Source organism: Podarcis muralis, chromosome 11 (assembly GCF_964188315.1).
Source record: "Podarcis muralis chromosome 11, rPodMur119.hap1.1, whole genome shotgun sequence".
NCBI lineage: Eukaryota > Metazoa > Chordata > Lepidosauria > Squamata > Lacertidae > Podarcis > Podarcis muralis.
In genome coordinates, this window is record NC_135665.1 from 41,749,509 (window position 1) to 41,769,051 (window position 19,543).

The 19,543-nt window shown below is 44.7% G+C and overlaps 1 protein-coding gene across 5 annotated transcripts in view; it reads right to left on the reverse strand.

Annotated features, from left to right (window-relative positions):
* IPO11 (importin 11) overlaps positions 1–19,543 on the reverse strand; it is a 70,949-nt gene that overhangs the window by 50,653 nt on the left and 753 nt on the right. For 3 of the 5 annotated variants that reach the window (XM_028748261.2, XM_028748258.2, XM_028748262.2), the window contains exons 2-7: positions 14,516–14,659; positions 9,975–10,075; positions 6,335–6,407; positions 3,274–3,477; positions 2,053–2,185; positions 928–986 (exon numbers count right to left, since the gene is read on the reverse strand). In XM_028748261.2, the coding sequence (XP_028604094.2) occupies positions 928–986; positions 2,053–2,185; positions 3,274–3,477; positions 6,335–6,407; positions 9,975–10,075; positions 14,516–14,659 (714 nt within the window). Of the gene's footprint in view, positions 1–927; positions 987–2,052; positions 2,186–3,273; positions 3,478–6,334; positions 6,408–9,974; positions 10,076–14,515; positions 14,660–18,954; positions 19,189–19,354; positions 19,505–19,543 lie in introns of those variants that run through there. The other 2 variants (XM_028748259.2, XM_028748260.2) reach the window with 2 other exon arrangements.

Below are 19,543 nucleotides of genomic sequence, written 5' to 3' on the forward strand. Positions count from 1 at the left end.
TCCAACATATATACATTTTTAACAAGCCTACTATACGGCAGCATACTTCACATTCCTTTTGTACCTGTTGTCACTACCTTAAAAGCTTTCAGGAAAATCAAATCAAGTCAAATTCAATAAATAAGTAAATAAGTAAAATTTATACCCCACCCATCTGGCTGGGTTTCCCCAGTCACTTTATTAAAAACACAACAAAACATCAAACATTAAAAGCTTCCCTAAACAGGCTGCCTTCAGATGTCTTCTAAAAGTCGATAGTTGTTTATTTCCTTGACATCTGATGGGAGGGCGTTCCACAGGGCAGGTGCCACTACCGAGAAGGCCCTCTGCCTGGTTCCCTGTGGCCTTACTTCTCGCAGGGAGGGAACCGCCAGAAGGCCCTCAGTGTCCAGGCTGAACTATAGGGGTGGAGATGCCACAATATGCTAGGTAAAGGTAAAGGTAAAGGACCCCTGACCATTAGGTCTAGTCGTGACCGACTCTGGGGTTGCAGCGCTCATCTCACTTTATTGGCTGAGGGAGCCGGCGTACAGCTTCTGGGTCATGTGGCCAGCATGACTAAGCCGCTTCTGGAGAACCAGAGCAGCGCACGGAAACACCATTTACCTTCCCGCCGGAGCAGTACCTATTTATCTACTTGCACTTTGACGTGCTAGGTTGGCAAGCCCAAGAGGCTCAGAGGTTTAGACCACAGCGCCACCCGAGTCCCTTTCACAATATGCTACGCTGATTCTAAACCTGCATGGCTATGCGTCCAAAGGGCACCCGTACAAGCATCAACTCCTAACTTCTTGCCAGACAAATCTTTTCTAGACATCCATTGTAGTATTAACACTGTCACAGTTTGAAGATGAAATTTAAATCATAATGGGAAAGAAGGGGCGAGGCCCAATATACTTATAAAAATAAAGGATCCGCCTTGCTTACCATCACCTCTACGTTCCGATGAGGTTCCACAAACCCATGAACAGTCAATTTACGAAGCACTGAAAAATGAAGTAATGTTACTGCCCCATGAAATATTACTACTCCTATGAAAGCTACTCATGGTCTAATAGCCAACACAGTGAACAACCGCTGCGGCAAAATGTTTCCATTTCTTAAAATATCAAACATTTCTTTAAAAAATCAAAATCAGGTAAACTGGAAGTTTTAAACATTTGGCTTCTCACCCTATCATGACATTGTTAATATTCCACTAATGAGTAAAACCAGCAGCAGATAAAAGAAAGAAAATCTAACAAAACCAGTTCCAAAGGGTCACAGAATATTTTGGTTGCTGTTTGAAGAAGGAGGAGGAGGAGGAGGAGGAGGAGGAGGAGGAGGAGGAGGAGGAGTTTGGATTTGATATCCTGCTTTATCACTACCCTAAGGAGTCTCAAAGCGGCTAACATTCTCCTTTCCCTTCCTCCCCCACAACAAACACTCTGTGAGGTGAGTGGGGCTGAGAGACAAGTGTGACTGGCCCAAGGTCACCCAGCAGCTGCATGTGGAGGAGCGGAGTCGCGAACCCGGTTCCCCAGATTACGAGTCTACCACTCTTATCCACTACACTACACTGGCACACCACAAGAGTGAATGCAATCTTTTCACCCACACTTCCATGTCTTAAAGCAGGAATCCAATCTGCTCTTTCAATATTTTTATGATAAGCTGCGGCTCAAGACAAAACATGTATGCAAGTTGAAACCAAGAGTGCCAAGAATATAATGAATGTGCAGTTTGGAACAAAGAGTGTTTGGATGGAACATCCTACCAGTATAAAATATGAATGGCTCAATTTTACCTGGCACTGTAGGAGAGACATACAAAATGCTCTTAGGAATCATGGGCTTTCAAAATTAACATAAATCTGTATTCCAAGACCAGTCTAGAAAAGCACCAAGTGCTGGAAAGAATTTTGCATACCCCTCAGCAAGCAGTAAATGACACCAATAAAATAAAATCTCTTATGATCCCTATGCAAATGCAACTCTTACTCCATTAGTAGAAAATTTGAAAGCCCACCTTACTGTGCACATTCATACTGATCTGACACATTTTGTTAATTACCTTTCAGTGATAAAAGAGTTCTTTCTAGCGAGTTGCTCATAGCAGTTTCATCTTTAGTACAAATCTGTTGAAGGAATGTATCTGTATGGTGATTCCACAGGGAACAGGTAAAGCTGTAAATTCCAGAAGCTAACTGCAATGTAAAAAATAAACAAATTACTAGTCAAAATAGTTCTTGTTAATGGAACACAGTGAACCAATCCAACTATATTAATCATGCCTAAATCCCACGGAAAGTAATGGCGTTTAAGGTAGTCATGACTAACTTGTTCCAATGGATTTATTAGGACACAGCAGCCCAATGCAAAGTACAATAAGTCTCAGTGAGCTCAAAGGGGTTTACTTTTTAATAAGTGTATTTTGGAATACAGCTTCACTCATGACTGTTTTAACTGAAACTGTTATTAATGCAGTGGTATCTCAGGTTAAGTACTTAATTCGTTCCGGAGGTCCGTACTTAACCTGAAGCACCACTTTAGCTAATGGGACCTCCTGTTGCCGCCGCGCCACCAGAGCACGATTTCTGTTCTCATCCTGAAGCAAAGTTCTTAACCTGAAGCACTCTTTCTGGGTTAGCGGAGTCTGTAACCTGAAGCATATGTAACCTAAAGCGTATGTAACCCGAAGTAGCATGGTGGTGTATTTTTTTATGGTGATAGCCCTCGGTGCTGGACCTCAGTGTCCTATGGTCCGGTGCGTCCTATAGAGCGAAAAATACGGTAAATCTCCTTCAACCCATTTTATCCTCACAATCCTGTGTGGTAGGTAAAGTTGAGAGACAATGACTGGCCCAAGATCACCCAGAGAGCTTCATGGCTGAGTGGAGATTTGAACCCTGGTCTACGAGGGTCTAGGCCGGTGCTTTAACCACTAGATCATGACAGTGGAAGTAGGGGGATTCAACAGTAGATCTTTTCATCGTGGTCAGGAGACTGGGAAACATTACATTAAATTGACTGAGTTGTCTGATATTGTGCTGTAAAGGAGCACTTGATCAAAATGACACATTTTGCCAGCAGGCTGTCATCAACTACAACAAAGGTTAAAAAGAAATACTTTCAACCTGGAGTTCCCCTGGGCAGCAGCTTCCTGTGTTTCCAGTTGCATGCTGCTGTCATATTACTCTCTTCTAAAATGTGGGGATCAGAAGAAATGAAATAGCATGCCTGATAGGAGAAACTAATCTGACTCAAAGACTGCATTATTGGAAGGGATACTTACATCATAGAAAAGTTTTCTATCTGCAGCAAGCCGTTTAGATGCCAAAGTCTTTGTGACGTGGTAGAAGGTAAGTAGAGCTCTGTGCTGTCGAAGATCATCTTGAATTTTAACAGATTCGACAAGAGTGGGAATAAGTTCCGGCCATTGCCTAGGGCAATCCAGCCTCGCGACTTTGGCAATCAACACAGAAATCTGAGTGGCAATCTGCAAAGGCAACCAAAGGAAACACAGTTAAGACAGCAGGCGCATATGGCCACAATCCAAAAGGGAGTCAGTCCTGGTTAAAGTGACTGGTTTCCATTTTAAATAGCCTCACACATCTGATGAAATTTCAGCCAACATTTTGCAAAGCTGATAAGTTAACTCAATTCAAAATTTAAGATTTCAGAACAAGGAATGTTCCTGTTCATTTTTCCAATCAGTTATTCTTTTCCTGCTCTGATCCAGTTTCCTATTTCCACTGCGCCAGAAGTCAGTCAGTATTCTATGGCCACTGAGCATGCCCAGTCCTCATGGGGTCTTTTGGGTCTTCCCAGCTCATAGGATTTTTTCCTTCCTCATCTGGAAAGTCTATGGAGTCCAGCATCCTGCTTTCACAGTCAGTGGTCAACCTATGGGAAGCCTATGGGAAACCTGCCAGAAGCACCTGAGCACAACAGCACTCTCCTGACCTGTGATTCCCCCCAAAAATGATATTCAAAAAATGATATTCAGAGGCATATTGCCTCCCACTGTGGAGGTAATCTTATCCTCCATGAATTTGCCTAATCTTTGAAAGCCATCTAAGCTGCTGGCAATCACTATTCTTGTGGTGATTTCCACGGTTTATCTACACCAGTGTTTCCCAACCTTTTTTGGGCAAAGGCACACTTGTTTGATGAAAAAAATCTCGAGGCACACCACCATTACAGCCCCGTGACGTCAGCACGCAGCGTCGCGCCGGGAGGGACGCACGAAAGTGTAAGTTTCAATTTTTTCCCCTCCCCTCCTGTGTAAAGGGGAATGCACTCTGCTAAGTAAAGGCACTTGCCACAGCAGCGTCAACGTCACAGCACCCACCGGCACCCAAGAGAGAAGGGGTCTCAGCAGCCCTTTTGCCAGGAAGAGGAGCAAGAACGAGAGGAGGAGGAGGAAGAGGAAGAGAGTCCCCCCCCCAAAAAAACATTCTCCTTTTGATCTTCATTATTTGCAATTTCTCATTGCAAAACAGCGGTTGATATAGAGCTGATTTTTTTGTTATTACAGTCCCCACCCCCTTACCTAGAAAAACACCCCCTGTCAATTTTATTATTATCATCATCATTATTATTATTATTATTATTATTATTATTATTATTATTATTCCCCGCCACTCTGGGAGGCTGAAGCCCTTTAAGGCTTCCTTCTGTCCACTCTCTGTGAATTACCTGCCCGGAGCGGGTTTCTGGGGGGGGGGGGGCGCTGCTGCCGGTGTCCTCCCCGTCGAGTCTCGCCTTGCCCCGGCGCGTGGCGGCCGCCCTTTCCCACACTCTGCCGGCTGCGCTGCCAAGCCCCTAGGCTCGGCCTCTCAGCGTTACCGGGCTCGGCGGGCGGTAATTCCCGAAGAAAGCCAGCGGCGCTTGAAGAGCTGGCAAGCCCCCATTTGCATGTCTGTTTTCCGCAGCCCTTGGAGAGGATTAAGTTCCCTCCTTCCTGCCGGGGAACCTCCAAGCTTTGGGGGTGGGGGGGGAGGAGGCAGCAAAGCGAGGCAGGAAGGAGAGCGCGGCTTGGCTGGGTGAGCTTTGGCAGGGGCAGGGAATGAGAGCCGCGAGGCGGGCGCTGCGGGCGGAAGCGCTGCCCGCTGAGCTCGCAGGCAGCCAGGCAGGCAGACGGCGAGAGCCCCGCGCTGAGCGGCCTCTCCTCGCCGCCGCCGCCCCGCCTCTCGCCGCCCGACTCGCCCGCCTCCCTCCCACGGAGGTAGGCTGGTGTGCCGTGGGAGGGAGGCGGGTGAGTCGGGCGGCGAGCACACGCGGGGCGGCGAGCGAGCTCCCTCCCACATCCCATCGCCGCTCGCTTCGGCCGGCCTACTGGGCTGTCGCAGGCGGAAGGCCTGCGCATGCGCGAGGTTTTCGCGCCTTCCTCCAGTAGGCCGGCCGAAGCGAGCGGCGATGGGATGTGGGAGGGAGCTCGCTCACCGCCCCGCGTGTGCTCGCCGCCGCCGCCCCGCCTCTCGCCGCCCGACTCGCCCGACTCCCTCCCACGGAACACAAGGCAACGTTCCGCGGTACACTAGTGTGCCGCGGAACACCGGTTGGGAAACACTGATCTACACAGACAAAGCTCAAACACTCAGCTTCAGGGGATGTCCATGAGTTGTAGCATTCTAAGAACTTATCTCTACCCACTTTCTGTACACCATGAATAATTGTATACACTTTTGTTATGTTGCCTCTTACGTGACTTTTCTCTAAACTGGAAAGCCCCAAATTTTGTAACCTTTCCTCATGAGGGAACTGCCCCACCCCCTTAATAATTTGGGTTGCCTTTTCTGTAAGAGTCTTTAAAAGTCCACAAGACTCTTGCCTGTCTTTGCTCCAACAAACTTCACACTCAACTATCTCCAGCTTGAACACTTTATCATCCTGCCCATCTCACCCCACAGATAAGGCTGTGCTGTCCCACATTTAATTGTCCAGAAATGCACATAACACCTGACAGCTGCCGCTTTCTCAGATCAGGTGATAAATCTGATAAAAGTAGGCCGTCATCCCGCAAAATAAGTCACTTAGATGCTAAGGTTTTGTTCTGCCAACAATTCTATTGAAAATTAGGAACAGAAAGTGAAGAGTAAAAATTATTAACCTTACAAATCTCTGACTTGTCTTCTACATGCACAATGGATACACTTGCCGGCTATGCTAATTTACCACCATTAATAATATCATCTCTATGAGATTTAGCAGGAATTATTTCTTCATTTAATAGGCCTCTTTCATAAAAAAATAATAATCCCAAAACCACTTAATTCTAATGTTAAACTTTAAAATTACAAGATACAGCCTTAGAGTGTTAATATGATTCTTTTTTTATAATAATCACTAACCTGATTTATTGGCTCATTGAAATTGGCAATAAGCCCTGCACGTAATGTAGATTTCTCCTCTTCTGAAAGAGCACTGTTTTTAAAGAAATAAATACACATAATAGATGCAACTTCTCATTTCTTACTATCTAAACGTTTTGAGAGTTTCTTCTACTTAGCAAGAACATTGGAAGAATGACACATATTTTCCAGTAATGTTTGAGACAAGCCTAAAGTCTACAGATTGGATCCAAAGAACCATGTGCTGAAAGAAAATAGCTATTAGCACTATTCTGCAGACTTGTACAAGAGCTTGCATAAGTGTTGACGCAAAAGGTTCCATTGCAGTTCTTACATGTTTGCTGCTCAAGCTGAAGAATAGAAGTTGGGTGTAGTTCCACTTTTCTCCTGGAATAGCAGCAAGAGTAAAACAGTCCTTCTGGAAGTGGAAGATACCTTCGGATCCAACTTTATGATACCCAAGGAGGAATGCACAGGTTTCGCTTGCTTTGCTCATATAGGTCAGCAAGTGAGAATAAAAGCTGAATCTTTATTTTGGATCTTATTATTGATGTAGAAATTGTTCACTGAGGTCCAGCACCGAGGGCCTTCTGGTGGCTCCCTCGCTGCGAGAAGCCAAGTTACAGGGAACCAGGCAGAGGGCCTTCTCGGTAGTGGCACCCGCCTTGTAGAACGCTCTCCCACCAGATGTCAAGGAAATAAACAACTATTTGACTTTTAGAAGACATCTGAAGGCAGCCATTTAGGGAAGCTTTTAATGTTTAATGTTTAATAGGTTATTGTATTTTAGTGTTTTGTTGGATTATTATTATTATTATTATTATTACTTTGGTTGTGTATTTTTGAAGTTTTGGTTATGGCTATGTTATGTTTGTAGTTATGTACAGTGGTACCTCGGTTTTTGAATGTCTCCACTGACAAACGTTTCAGAACTCTCAATGCTGTAAACCCGGAAGTAAATGCTTCAGTTTTCGAACACGTCTCAGAAGTCGAACAGGAAACGCAGCTTCCACCGAGTGCGAGATCCTGAAGCCTAGCTGTCGGCTATTGAGTTTCGGTTTTCGAACGTTTCGGAACTCGAACAGTCTTCCGGAATGGATTACATTCGAAAACCGAGGTACCACTGTTATTGTTTATATGTTGTAAGCCACCTTGAGCCTGCTTTTAACTTTGGAAAGGCCGCATACAAATAATATGATTGTTTGATTAACTGAAGAGACAGTTGAAAAGTTTTACATTTTATCAGTAAACTGTAACATAATGAAGTTGATAAAAAGCTTAATTATTCAAGAGGCCAGTCTCTCTTTCTTTCCTGGGCTATGTCCGCAAACATTCGCACAAAAGACTCAGATGAATTTTAAAATCAGATGGCAATAAGTGGAATAAGGCAATAAGTGGAATAAGGCATAGCTGCTATTGAGAAAGATACTTCCACTCTATGTGGCTCTCCCCTTATTTTCCCCAGGATCGTAGCTAAGAAACCAAGCTTTCAAAAACCATCAAAGTATTTTAGGAATTTAACTAGCATTAGGGGTCATATTTAAATGTTAGCATTAAGAAATGTTTCTGTGCCATGTATAAATACATTTGTGGAAGTCCATGCGGAATGAAGAGATTTGTCACTTTTTAGGCAAGCGGAACGTTTTTCCAACTGTGAAAATGCATAACACAACAGAAAATGGAAAAGGATAAATTCACCCTACAGGTATACCCAGGTGCAATATTTCCTAAAGCACTTTAAGCATAAGGGTTTGTGTGGATATTGAAAATGAAAAAACAAAACAGCCTTTTGGAAGCTGCTCATGTGATGCAATACTGACATCTGCAGGAATGTAGAAGTGATCTTTATTCCCCACACAGGAGTGTCACACAACCAGGTTTATAATTTAGCCATTTTCCTCCACCACTAAAAAAAATCTGATTACTTAGATAACATTTGTGAAGCTAGCTAAACCCATGAAATAAGATAAATAAATTATATTGTAGTAATAAAATATATTTGCACCAAGTTCTAGAACTACCTTCAGAAAAATCTCAGAATTATTCTACCAACATATTTCCCCTATATACATGTCACAAATTAAGTTAAACGTGCATAAAGTTGCATTAAATATTTAGTCCTATGAAAGATACCAACCTAAAGTTATAGGAACTGATGAAAACAAGGATGTAAAAAACAAACAGGAGAAGCTAATTTTCATTAATTAATAAAATGTAAAAACTACTTCATCAAAGAATTCTCCAAACAGCATACAAATACAATTGCAGGGGGGGAATGGTTAAAATCCACAAAGCAATTTAAAGCAAAGATACATAATCATTAAAAACACAGATAAAAATCAATGAAACTTTTAAAAAATATCATCAATTAAATCATAGGATTGCCAAAACAGAAAGTTTTCAACAAATGTCTAAAAGAATGCAGTTGTGCCTCGCAAGACGAAAAGAATCCGTTCCGCGAGTCTCTTCGTCTTGCGGTTTTTTCGTCTTGCGAAGCAAGCCCATTAGCGGCTTAGCGCTATTAGCGGCTTAGCGGGCTTAGTGGATCAGCTGATAAGCAGCTTAGCGATCAGCTCTTAAGCGGCTTAGCGGATCAGCTGATAAGCGGCTTAGCGATCAGCTCTTAAGCGGCTTAGCGGATCAGCTGATAAGCGGCTTAGCGGCTTGGGAAAAAGGGGGGGGGGAGGAAAAAAACCCTGCAGGAACTCGCAATACATTTTCGTCTTGCGAAGCAAGCCCATAGGGAAATTCGTCTTGCGAAGCACCTCCAAAACGGAAAACCCTTTCGTCTAGCGGGTTTTCCGTCTTGCGAGGCATTCGTCTTGCGGGGCACCACTGTATAGTGATGGCATTTGCCTAATGTTGCTGCAGCAATTTCCCCCTGCCTCAAACATGGCACAGGCTTGCATCAGTACAGTCTTAACCAGAGCTTATTGTTAACTTGGGTTTGAAGTTGGTGTCCAAACCCTTTGTAAAAGCAAGCCCTAATTATTGTTAGCCATTGATTAAGGTTGATCTCCACACAAGTCTTAACACCAGTTCAGCACAGAAAGAGCTAGAGAATTCTGAAACAAATAGAGGAATCTCTGCCTTGGTAAACTGCATAAAGGGATATACAGGATAGGATATAAAGCAGGGGTTGGCAAGCTTACCAAACGATGGGCTGGTCCATGCTCCGTCCGTTGGAGGATGGGCCGCAGCGTGTGCACGCGCGCACTCTTCTGGGTCGGAGGAGCGCCCGTGCGCACACACTATTTCTGGCGCTCCTCTGACCCAGATGTGCACCAGAAATAGCGTGCGCACATGCGCACGGGCGCTTCTCCGTCCCGCACGCGTGCACACATGCTATTCTGGCTCACATCCAGGTCAGAGGAGCGCCCCTGCACATACGCACAGGCGCCATCAACCCGGAAGTCGGTCCCTGCACCACACCGCGCCAGTAAGAGCGGGCGGCGGGGGGCTGCAGGGGTCACCATGGGCCAGATAGACAAGCCCCGTGGCCGCTACTGACCTATGGGACTTAGGTTGCCGACCCCTGATATAAAGTCTTCAATCTGGTCTGAACCACAAACATTTCTCATAACTGCAACTTTTAAAAGAATATATAGCAAAATAAGAGCACAGAGAATGTGTTCCTTACTGTGGTGCCACACGTCTCCAATAGCGGTCAATTCCATTTTTGAAGTAAAGCACAGCTAACCACCTCACATTTACATCCAAGGTGTGATTTGTGAAGATATTCTGGAAGAAAAGTATAGAGTTAAACATAGCTCTCTCTCTATAGTACACATCATTTTAGCACTGGAGAATGGCATAATGGTTGGAAGCCTCCATATTATACTAAACTGTGTGGATAGAAAATAAGGTTTTAACAAAAGCAATATTGGATGTAATGTGAATTTAGTCATAATCTTTGACCAGGAAATACATAATCTGCTTTTACTTTTTAGCCTGACCCCCAGCAGAAGAATATGCAGAGTTTAAGCATTGTATTTTATTTTATTTTTTAATTTAAGTTGCTATAAGCCACTCAATACCTCTGGGAAGAGAATGTCTGAGAACATGGCATAGGCTGGGGAAAACAGTGGAGAGCCCCAGTCTCTGCCTCATTCCTCACTCATATTACAGATGCCTACTGTAATTAATATCCAATCTACTGCAGTGGCGTTTAAAAGGGCTGGGGGGGACTCTATAATGGAAACCAATTTATACTGGATGTTGCCAAAGCAATAAGGCCAACACTTTCATTCCCTTCCTCATTCAACATCATCAACAAGCTGGTTTATGTTCTCTCCCGGCCATCATGTTTTAATGGACACAACACTGGACTAATTCCAAAAACGAGATCAACTACAAGCATCTCAGTGTGAAGTGGAATTTCCCCAGGCTGTAAGCTCTGCAGTGAAGCACTAGCTGCCTGTTGGCTTTTGAAGACACAGCAGTGTAGCTGCAGCCTATGCATCCATCCACTATATACCGTATTTTTCGCCCTATAGGACGCACTTTTTCCCCTCCAAAAATTAAGGGGAAATCCGGGTGCGTCCTATGGGGCGAATGCAGGCTTTCGCTGAAGCTTGGAGAGCGAGAGGGGTCGGTGCGCACCGACCCCTCTCGCTCTCCAGGCTTCAGGAAGACATCCGCAGCCTAGGCAGCCCTGCGGGAGGTCCCGCAGGGATGTCTCGGCTGCGGATAGCAGCCTGCTTCCCGGAGCGTCGGGCGCCCTGAAAACAGAGCGCCCGGCGCTTCGGGAACACATCCGCAGCCTAGGCAGCCCTGCGGGAGGTCCTTGCGCCAGGCAGACACCCGCAGCGTGGGGAGGCCTGCAGGAGTTCCCCGCAGGGCTCCCCACGCTGCGGATAGCAGCCTGCCGCCCGGCAGGCAGGGCGCCCTGAAGCAGAGCGCCCCTCACGCCGGGCAGACATCGGCCAGCCCCACAAGCTCGGGCGACAGCAGGGAGGCGCAGCGCCGCCATCCCGCTGTTCCCCGACCTGGTTCGGTTTCCCCAACCTGCTTTTGGGGGGAAAATAAAGGAAAAAAATTTTTCCTTTATTTCCCCCCCAAAAAAACTAGGTGCGTCCTATGGGACGGAGCGTCCTATGGGACGAAAAATACGGTAATCACACATGAGAAGGATGGAAACATCCCCCAGTTCTCATACAAGCAACCGCAAATAAATTCCTATCAAATGTACCAAAAATAGGCCCAATATCCAGCACTTTCAAAATCAGAAGGCAGAATTATCAAAAGATCATTAGTCTGCACATCAAAAGGAGAGAACATAGACATTATTCAGCAAAATGAGCAAGCTTTGTCAAACAAATTCAGAGGCCTGCTTCAGGCTACAGTACCTTGGCATATTAAGCTCTCTTTCTCACACAGCCCCTTCAGCACAGTTGTCATTAAACTGGGAAGTCTCTTATTAACCACAGTTTCATGTTTCATTCAAACCGGGAAACTATGGTTACTTGCTCCTGAACAAGCCAGGATCTTAAACCATGGTTTGAAGTTAAGATCCTGGCTTGTAAGGAAGCTCACAGCACTCAGTAATTAGTAACTGAGTAGGGTGAGATCGCCACCATCCATTTCATCAATTGGCCTGACGAAATTTTAACAGAATTAAGGAGAGCATTGCTAACATTAGGATTCTTGCACACAGAGACCAAGTTAACACTTAAAATATGCTAGGGCTTCTGACTTTTCATGGTTAACTATAACCAAGCAACACACTGGTATATGCTGCCCAATTGCTCTCACTTCACTCTTCCCTTGGTATGAGTGGGAATAACAAACCATGAAGACTTGGCTACCTATTGCACCTAAATAAAGATCATAGTATACTAACAAGTCAGAGTCCATTAAAGCAACATGGCTTAAGGATGACTAGTAAATGGGGGATTGTTAGGCAGAAACAAGCCACAATCCCTGGTTTGGATGCAATGTAAAGTCAAGACTTCCTTGTTTATTTATATCCAACTTGCAAGGAGCAAGAGAGCAGCATGCAGCAGCAGTTTATCATTATGTCTGCACACAGTGAGGTGTATGATTCCAAATTCTGTCTTTTATATAACATTGCTAAAAATTAATATTCCACGCCATCAGCTATCACATCAATAAATCATCTGTCCAAACTCTGTTTCCATCTTATGAAATGTGAGCCACGTTAAATTCTTATTCAATTAAATGAATTAACATAAGTAGCCTTGGGGCTGCTTTTAATTAGAAGAGGTAGAAAGACATTCAAATTTTAAGGTTTGAGGGCAAATTCAGCTTTGTTAATTGGAAACAAATAAATTCCCTTATTTGCTGGAAAGGACTTAGGTCAGAGTAAACTAGAAAAGCAAGTGTGCTTCCTTCCTCGCCTTCGGTTTTTGCAACTGTATGTTTCTGTTTCACACAAGGAGTATCTAAATATGCAGGAAAGACTGGTCATGTTTGCACATAATGCTAAGACAGGATCGGCCAACCTAGTGCCCTCCAGCAGTTTTGGACTACAACTCCCATCAGCCCCAGCCAGGACACCCGTGTTAGCTGAGGCTGATGGAAGTTGTAGTCCAAAACAGCTGGAGGGCACCAGGTAGGCGAAGGCTGTGCAAGCAGCCAAATACTTCTGCTTCCCTCCTCCTTTCCAAAAGAGCTGAACTCAGCATTATGTCTGAACCTGAGACCACGGTTTGCTTTGGCAAACAAGCTGCAGCCGCAAGCCAACTTGAAGCCATGGCCTTGACACTGGCTTAGCAATAACGATGTGTCAGGGCAAAACAAGCCAGGAGCCTATGTTTTGATGCAACACTAAGATACCCTCTGAATGGTCTGTGGACCCACTTGCAGAACAGAGGAGTGAAGCTGGAAAGCTCAGACTTTGTGCCCACACAGCGTTGTCTAATAAACCATGAGTTATGGTTTAGTTTTACATGCAAGCGGAGCCACTGCGCCACTTGCTATTAATGCTGATTTCAATCAACACCGCATCTGCTGGCGAATGAACTTCTGAAGCCCACCGTTCTATTTCAGGTCTGGCTGGACATGCTCACTGCTGATCCCTAGATGAGGCAGGCGTATTCTGAATTTCAAGGGGCGTAAAAGAAAGATACTGTTTTCAGACTTAAAATTATCCCCCCTTTGATATCTCTGTCAGTGAATGAGTGAGGTCCAAGCATCGTATATAGATATAATAGACATATGTAGAAATAATGTCGATATGTACTGAGCCACAATTCTATGCACACTTGCCCGGCAGTGAGCCCCACTGAAGACACTGGAACTTGCTTATGTGTAAACATGTACAGAATTGCACTGCTACCCACTCTCTTGTTCCTTAGCTTCAAGGCCCATGTAAGTCTTATCAAGGAATCATAGCATCGTAACAGCTGGAAGGCACCCAAGGCTCATCCAGTCCAACCCTCTGAATTGCAGGAATCTCAGCTAAAGCACCAATGACAGGTAGCCATCCAGCCTCTGCTTAAAAACCTCCAAGAAAGAAGAGTCCACAACCTCTTGAGGGAGTCTGTTTCACTGCCCAACAGCTCTAACTGCCAGAAAGTTTTTCCATATGTTTAGTTGGAATCTCCTTTCTTGTAACTTGAAGCCATTGGTTTGAGTCCTGCCCTCCAGAGCAGGCGAAAATAAGCTTGTTCCCTATTCCATGTGACAGCCCTTAAGATATCTGGAGATGTCCGGTCATATCTCCTCTCGGTCTCCTCTTTTCCAGGCTAAACATACCCAGCCTTGAAGACGAGGAAGAAGGGATGGTGCCATATTGAGTGGAGAGGTAAAGGAAAGAGGAGTACCGAGCCCCCTTGCCTGTGACTGTGTCAGCCTCAAACCTTACAATAAGTTAGGGAGCTTCCCATCACCCACTTCCTATCCAGTTCACAAATGGCAGGCAGGAGTGGACTGCAGGTATCCTGTAAATCTACAAAAACAAATAATTAAATCCTACATCTCAGTTGGTGGACCTTGAGGTTCTAGTGAAAAGACAAAATAGCTTCCATAAGCCCTAATGTCTACCTTCCTCAATGCTAAAACTCTGCTGAAAATTTATTAACTGCTACAAGAAACAGCACCTTTGCCTTAAAAAAAAAAAAATACATTGGGATGAGCAATATATATCTTGACCAAGAAAGAAGTCAGAGGAGTGAAGGGGGGGGGGGGGGAAGGAAGCAATAATGACTTAAGACTTACCAACAATACTGAATAGAACCCTGGTTGTGTCTCCCACTGTTTCAGTTGTTCTTCGGCAGGTTTCAGCACAACGGTATCTTGACTGGTGGCTTGGGTCAAGACCTGAAGAACAATGCTACTGGCACTATTGAGATCCATGAAAATCTGTCAAAGATATTTCAAGAGAAACCCACTGACATAAGTATATACACTATTTAACTATTCTATATTGCAGCATTCAAAATTCACCAGGCACAATTTGCACCTGACTATTGACTACTTGCAACCAAGTGAAGCTGCCTTGGCACCAGGATAGTGCCTGACGTCTCCACCCTCTGGAGGTGAATGCCTGGGGATCCCTGGATCTTGACTGTTTTCACACACTAGCAACACATCCTGTAGAATTCTATCCATTATATTTTATCTGCACAATTAGAATAAATTTCAGAACCAAAAAGTCATACTGAAAAATACAATTTTCAAGTTGTCTTGCCCAAAAATGGCAACTAGGCATTCCTGTTTGGTGACTAAGCCTAATTTAAGGAGCTATTTGCTGCCTAGCTTATATATCTGAGTTTCTATATGGCAACTTCACCTGTTACTGTATTTGGAAATTTAAGTATTCACTGAACCCAAGATTTTAAATCAATATTTAATTGAACCACTATATATCATATTAAGACTGAGTATATAGAGTGAAAGCCAACATTAGACATGCTTACTGTAGACTTGTTGAAATCCATGGATACATGTATGATACTGCTTTAAATGTAAGGTACAGATGGGGCATTGGTTTAATTCCACAAAGACAAATAATACGTGCAATTTTTTAGAACTGGAGTCACACATATTAAAGAGAAAATAAGCAAACGATTCAAGTTTCCCTCGCAGCAAGAAGCCTCTGAAACACTGAAACATCCTGCACCACTTACGGTAACACTTCTCTGCCATTCCATGAAATGTTCAAGGTGGCTAACAAATATGAAAAGCATTTACAAATACCAATAATTTTTTTAAAAAATGCTCTTCTCCAAAGCACAATACACAGAGCAAAATCTGAATCAGAAGCAGCTGTCTCAACTCCAAAAACAACAAACAGAAATCTTACCCATTTATACAATTACAATATCAAATGCTTTCCCTGTTCCATTTTCTTAAGGAAACTACAGTGGTACCTCTGGTTACGTACTTAACTCGTTCCGGAGGTCCATTCTTAACCTGAAACTGTTCTTAACCTGAAGCACCACTTTAGCTAATGGGGCCTCCCGCTGCCACCGAGCCGCCACTGCGCGATTTTTGTTCTCAACCTGAAGCAAAGTTCTTAACCCGAGGTACTATTTTTGGGTTAGCGGAGTCTGTAACCTGAAGTGTCTGTAACCTGAAGCGTATGTAACCCGAGGTACAACTGTAGTTCCATTTATAATTTCTCAGCTCCCAATCTGCTCTCAAAATGTTCTACGTTTCAATGAAAGCCTGGACTGTAGAACTTCAGCATTAAACACACAGAAGGAGGCATTTTCCAGGTATATTTGCATTCTTTTAGGCATCTGTTTCAGCGTGCACAAAAAACCAATTCTGCTGAACAGATAATTGTAATTAGTTATTTTTCACAGAACATAAATTTGTTCTCAAAAGTCTTCCCCTTTTAAAATGTGAATTACAGTGACCCAACTATCTGATTAAAAATAAACAGAAATAATAGAACCTCAATGTTTCATTAGCAAGATTGCAAAAATACAACTTTGTCAAATTTAGAAGGGGAAACAATTTTAGCATAATTAAAAGGAAACTGGGAAGCAAACAAAACTGTTCTACTAGGCTCACAATGTATACAAAAGGTAAACATTTACAGAGAATTATTCAAAAAAGTTATGCAAGCTTTCTTATTTATACCTCTATACTGTTGAAGCAAGTACTACCTGAGTTCAATGAGGTGTATTCTCAGGTGACTATGAACACATTTGCAGTTGTGTGTCCTGATCCGCAGGCCCAAAGTAGCTTGGTGCAGGGATACCAAAGGATGTAAAAAAATGCCAGAATGGCCAGTTCTAGTGCTTTATTAAAGAAAGGTGTAAACTTACACAACACAGCCTGCAGAGCCCTGCTGTCCTTACAGACTCAGGGCTGAGGCACAAGCAGCAAGCTTTGTCCTTGAGGTGTTAATATGTTAAGCTTTTACACAAAGCAATGGAGTGGGGGCAGGGAATGAAGTATAATATTTGCATTAGCAGCACCAAAGTAACCTCCCCAGGGTGCAAGCCTGGGCAGTGTAGATGGAGGTCCTGGGCTGCCCAGATGACGAGATCCCCCTCTTGGTCTCACCCCTGCTCAGGCTGCACAGAAAAAGCATTTGGGTTCCTGAAATTCATTCTGATTGTGCCGATAAAATATAATAGATAGAATTCTACAGGGTACGGTAAAAGTGTGTGAAAGCAGTCATGATCCAATGCATGCATCCCCAGATGGTGGAGATGTCGGGCATCATCCTGGCATACAGGCATCTTCACTTGATTGCAAGTGGTCGATAGCCAGGTGCAAAATGCGCCTAGCACCTGGCTAATTTCAAACACAACTCTTTTCCACATACATATCTGAGTTCTCAATCATGCTATCATATTGCAATTCTGCACACCATGTCTCTAGTGTTAGAGTCATCATGTCTTCTGAAAAGTACAGTTCCAGAGAGTTCAATGAGACTCACTCCCAGTTAAGTGGGGGTAGGATTGCAGCTTAAGTGATTTGGGGTATAGTCTTAACACCTAGTTACATGGAAGAAAGCTCCACTAATTTCAATAGGACTTACTTCTGAGTAGACTTAATTAGGATTGCACTGTGAATAAGGGAAATAAAAATGCAGCACTGACAAAATTTACCACCATAGTGTGTCCTCAATATAAAGTTGAAATATAACTATAACAGAAAACAATAACAATTCAGTGCTCAGGCAAAGCAAATCTTCAGAAATGAGCAGCTGAATGGGAAAACAGAGAACTTACAGGAGAAGGAGCCCTTGAAGTATACTTGGTTGTCAAAAAAAATCTAGCCAGTTTTTAAATTGCAAAAAAAGAAAAAAGTTTTTTAAAAGACCAAATTCCCAGTTCTGTGAATAATTCTGAATTGCATCTATAATCCTATTAATGCTTTACACTCAGGTAGAAGCATAACTGGCCCTATAAAATGTTTGAAGACATGTGTTTGCTTGTTGGTTAATGTTTAATGAACAATTCACTGAGATGCGTATTTTAGGATTTAAGGAAAGAGCACATGAATAGAAGGCAAATGCTAGTAATAAAAATACTACCCAAAAGCATCATTTATATAAGGTCAAGAGAAAAATGTTGAACAATTCTACCCACTGAAAATGCAATAGGCTCTGCTTCCCCAGTGACAGTTATTCTTCTGCAGCCCAGTCTATTCCAGAAACATGCCCATGCACATAAGCCTGTGTGACCCAGTGAACAGTATTGTCACTGGACATGTCCCCTTAATTTGGAAAGGTCATGATTTCAAAGAGAAGGTGCTACTACAAAAAAAATCAGTCCCTCCCCTTCATTGCCCAGAAACTGAACTCTGCAGGTTCTTGGGAGAAGGACCATAGCTCAGTGGTAGGGCATAAGTCTTGCACGCAGAAGGTACCAGGTTCAATCTCTGCTGACTCCAGGTACATAAAAAGCTGGTTTATACACAGTCAGGCTACTGGTCCATCTGGCTCAGCACTGCCTACACTGAATGGCAACAGCTCTCCAGGGCGAGAGATACCGGGGACTGAACCTGGGACCTTCTGCATGCAAAGCAGATGCTCTGCTATGAACTATGGCTTCCCCCTTGCCTCCCAAAGGTCCTGCATGAAACTGTGGAGAACCTCTGCCAGTCAAAGTAGACAATGCTGAGCTAGGAGGAACTCCCCTATGAGGAAAAGCTACAATGCTTTAGAGAAAAGATGAGAAGTGACACCACAGAAGTTTATAAAATTATGCATGGCATGGAGGAAGTGGATAGAGAAAAATATTTTCTCTCTCTCTCTCTCATAACATGGGAACTTGTGGACATCCATTGAAGCTGAACGTTGGACAGATTACAGAAAGCACTTCTTCAAGCAGTGTATAGTTACACGGCATAACTCTCTCCCACAGGAGGCCGTGGGATGGCTTAAAAAATAATAATAATAGACAAATGCATGGAGTATAAGGCTAGCAGTGCCTCCACCGTCAATTCCAGAATAACGGTTGCTGGAAATCGCAGGAGGGGGGTGGAAGCTGCTCTTGTGAGCTCTGGTTCTATTTGCGGGTTTCCCACAGGCACCTGGTCGGCCACTGTGAGAACAGGATGCCGGACTGGATGGACCGATGGCCAGATCCAACAGGCTCTTCGAACCTTTTTGCGGACCAACAGTGCAAGGGAGCTCTCAGCATTCACCAGACGACTTTAGGGCAGCAGGTCGACACGGAAGAAGCTCCTACCTGAGGGCAGGTGCGACGGCCGTGTCCTCTTCTGCCACACTTGGCAGCCCTGCCTCACGGTCGTGACTCCCACCCCGATTTCTCCCCACAGGTCGACCGGTACAGGCAGCCCAGTCACAAGACACAAGCCCCGCTTCCCCACTCCAGATCCTGAAGGCGAACAAGAGCTCTGGACTCCCGAGGAGGGTGGGAAGAGGACTCGCATCTGGGAGCCTCCGGGCTCCTCGCCTGCTCGAGGGATGGCACGGCAGGCAGGCTGCCGGCCGTCGCCATCGCCGCCCCCTCACGCAAGTGGACCTGCCCGGAGTGGTGGGCCGGGGGAGGCTCGCTCTCTGTGGGTATGTGACGCGCACGCGCACGCGCGGCCCCGCTTCCTCCTGCCCAGGGCTGAGCTCCTTACCCGCGATCTCGGTCTCGCGCACGCGGATCCCACTTATTCCGAAGCTCGCGCCACTAGCCGGGGCTCTCACACCGTGCCAGGGCGAGGCGGCGCGGCCCACTGACGTCATCGCGGCTCGACGCCGCCCTCGACTTCCCTGTTCCCTCCCCTCCCTCGGGTCGCCGTGGTTACCGAGGCCTGCAGCTGCTC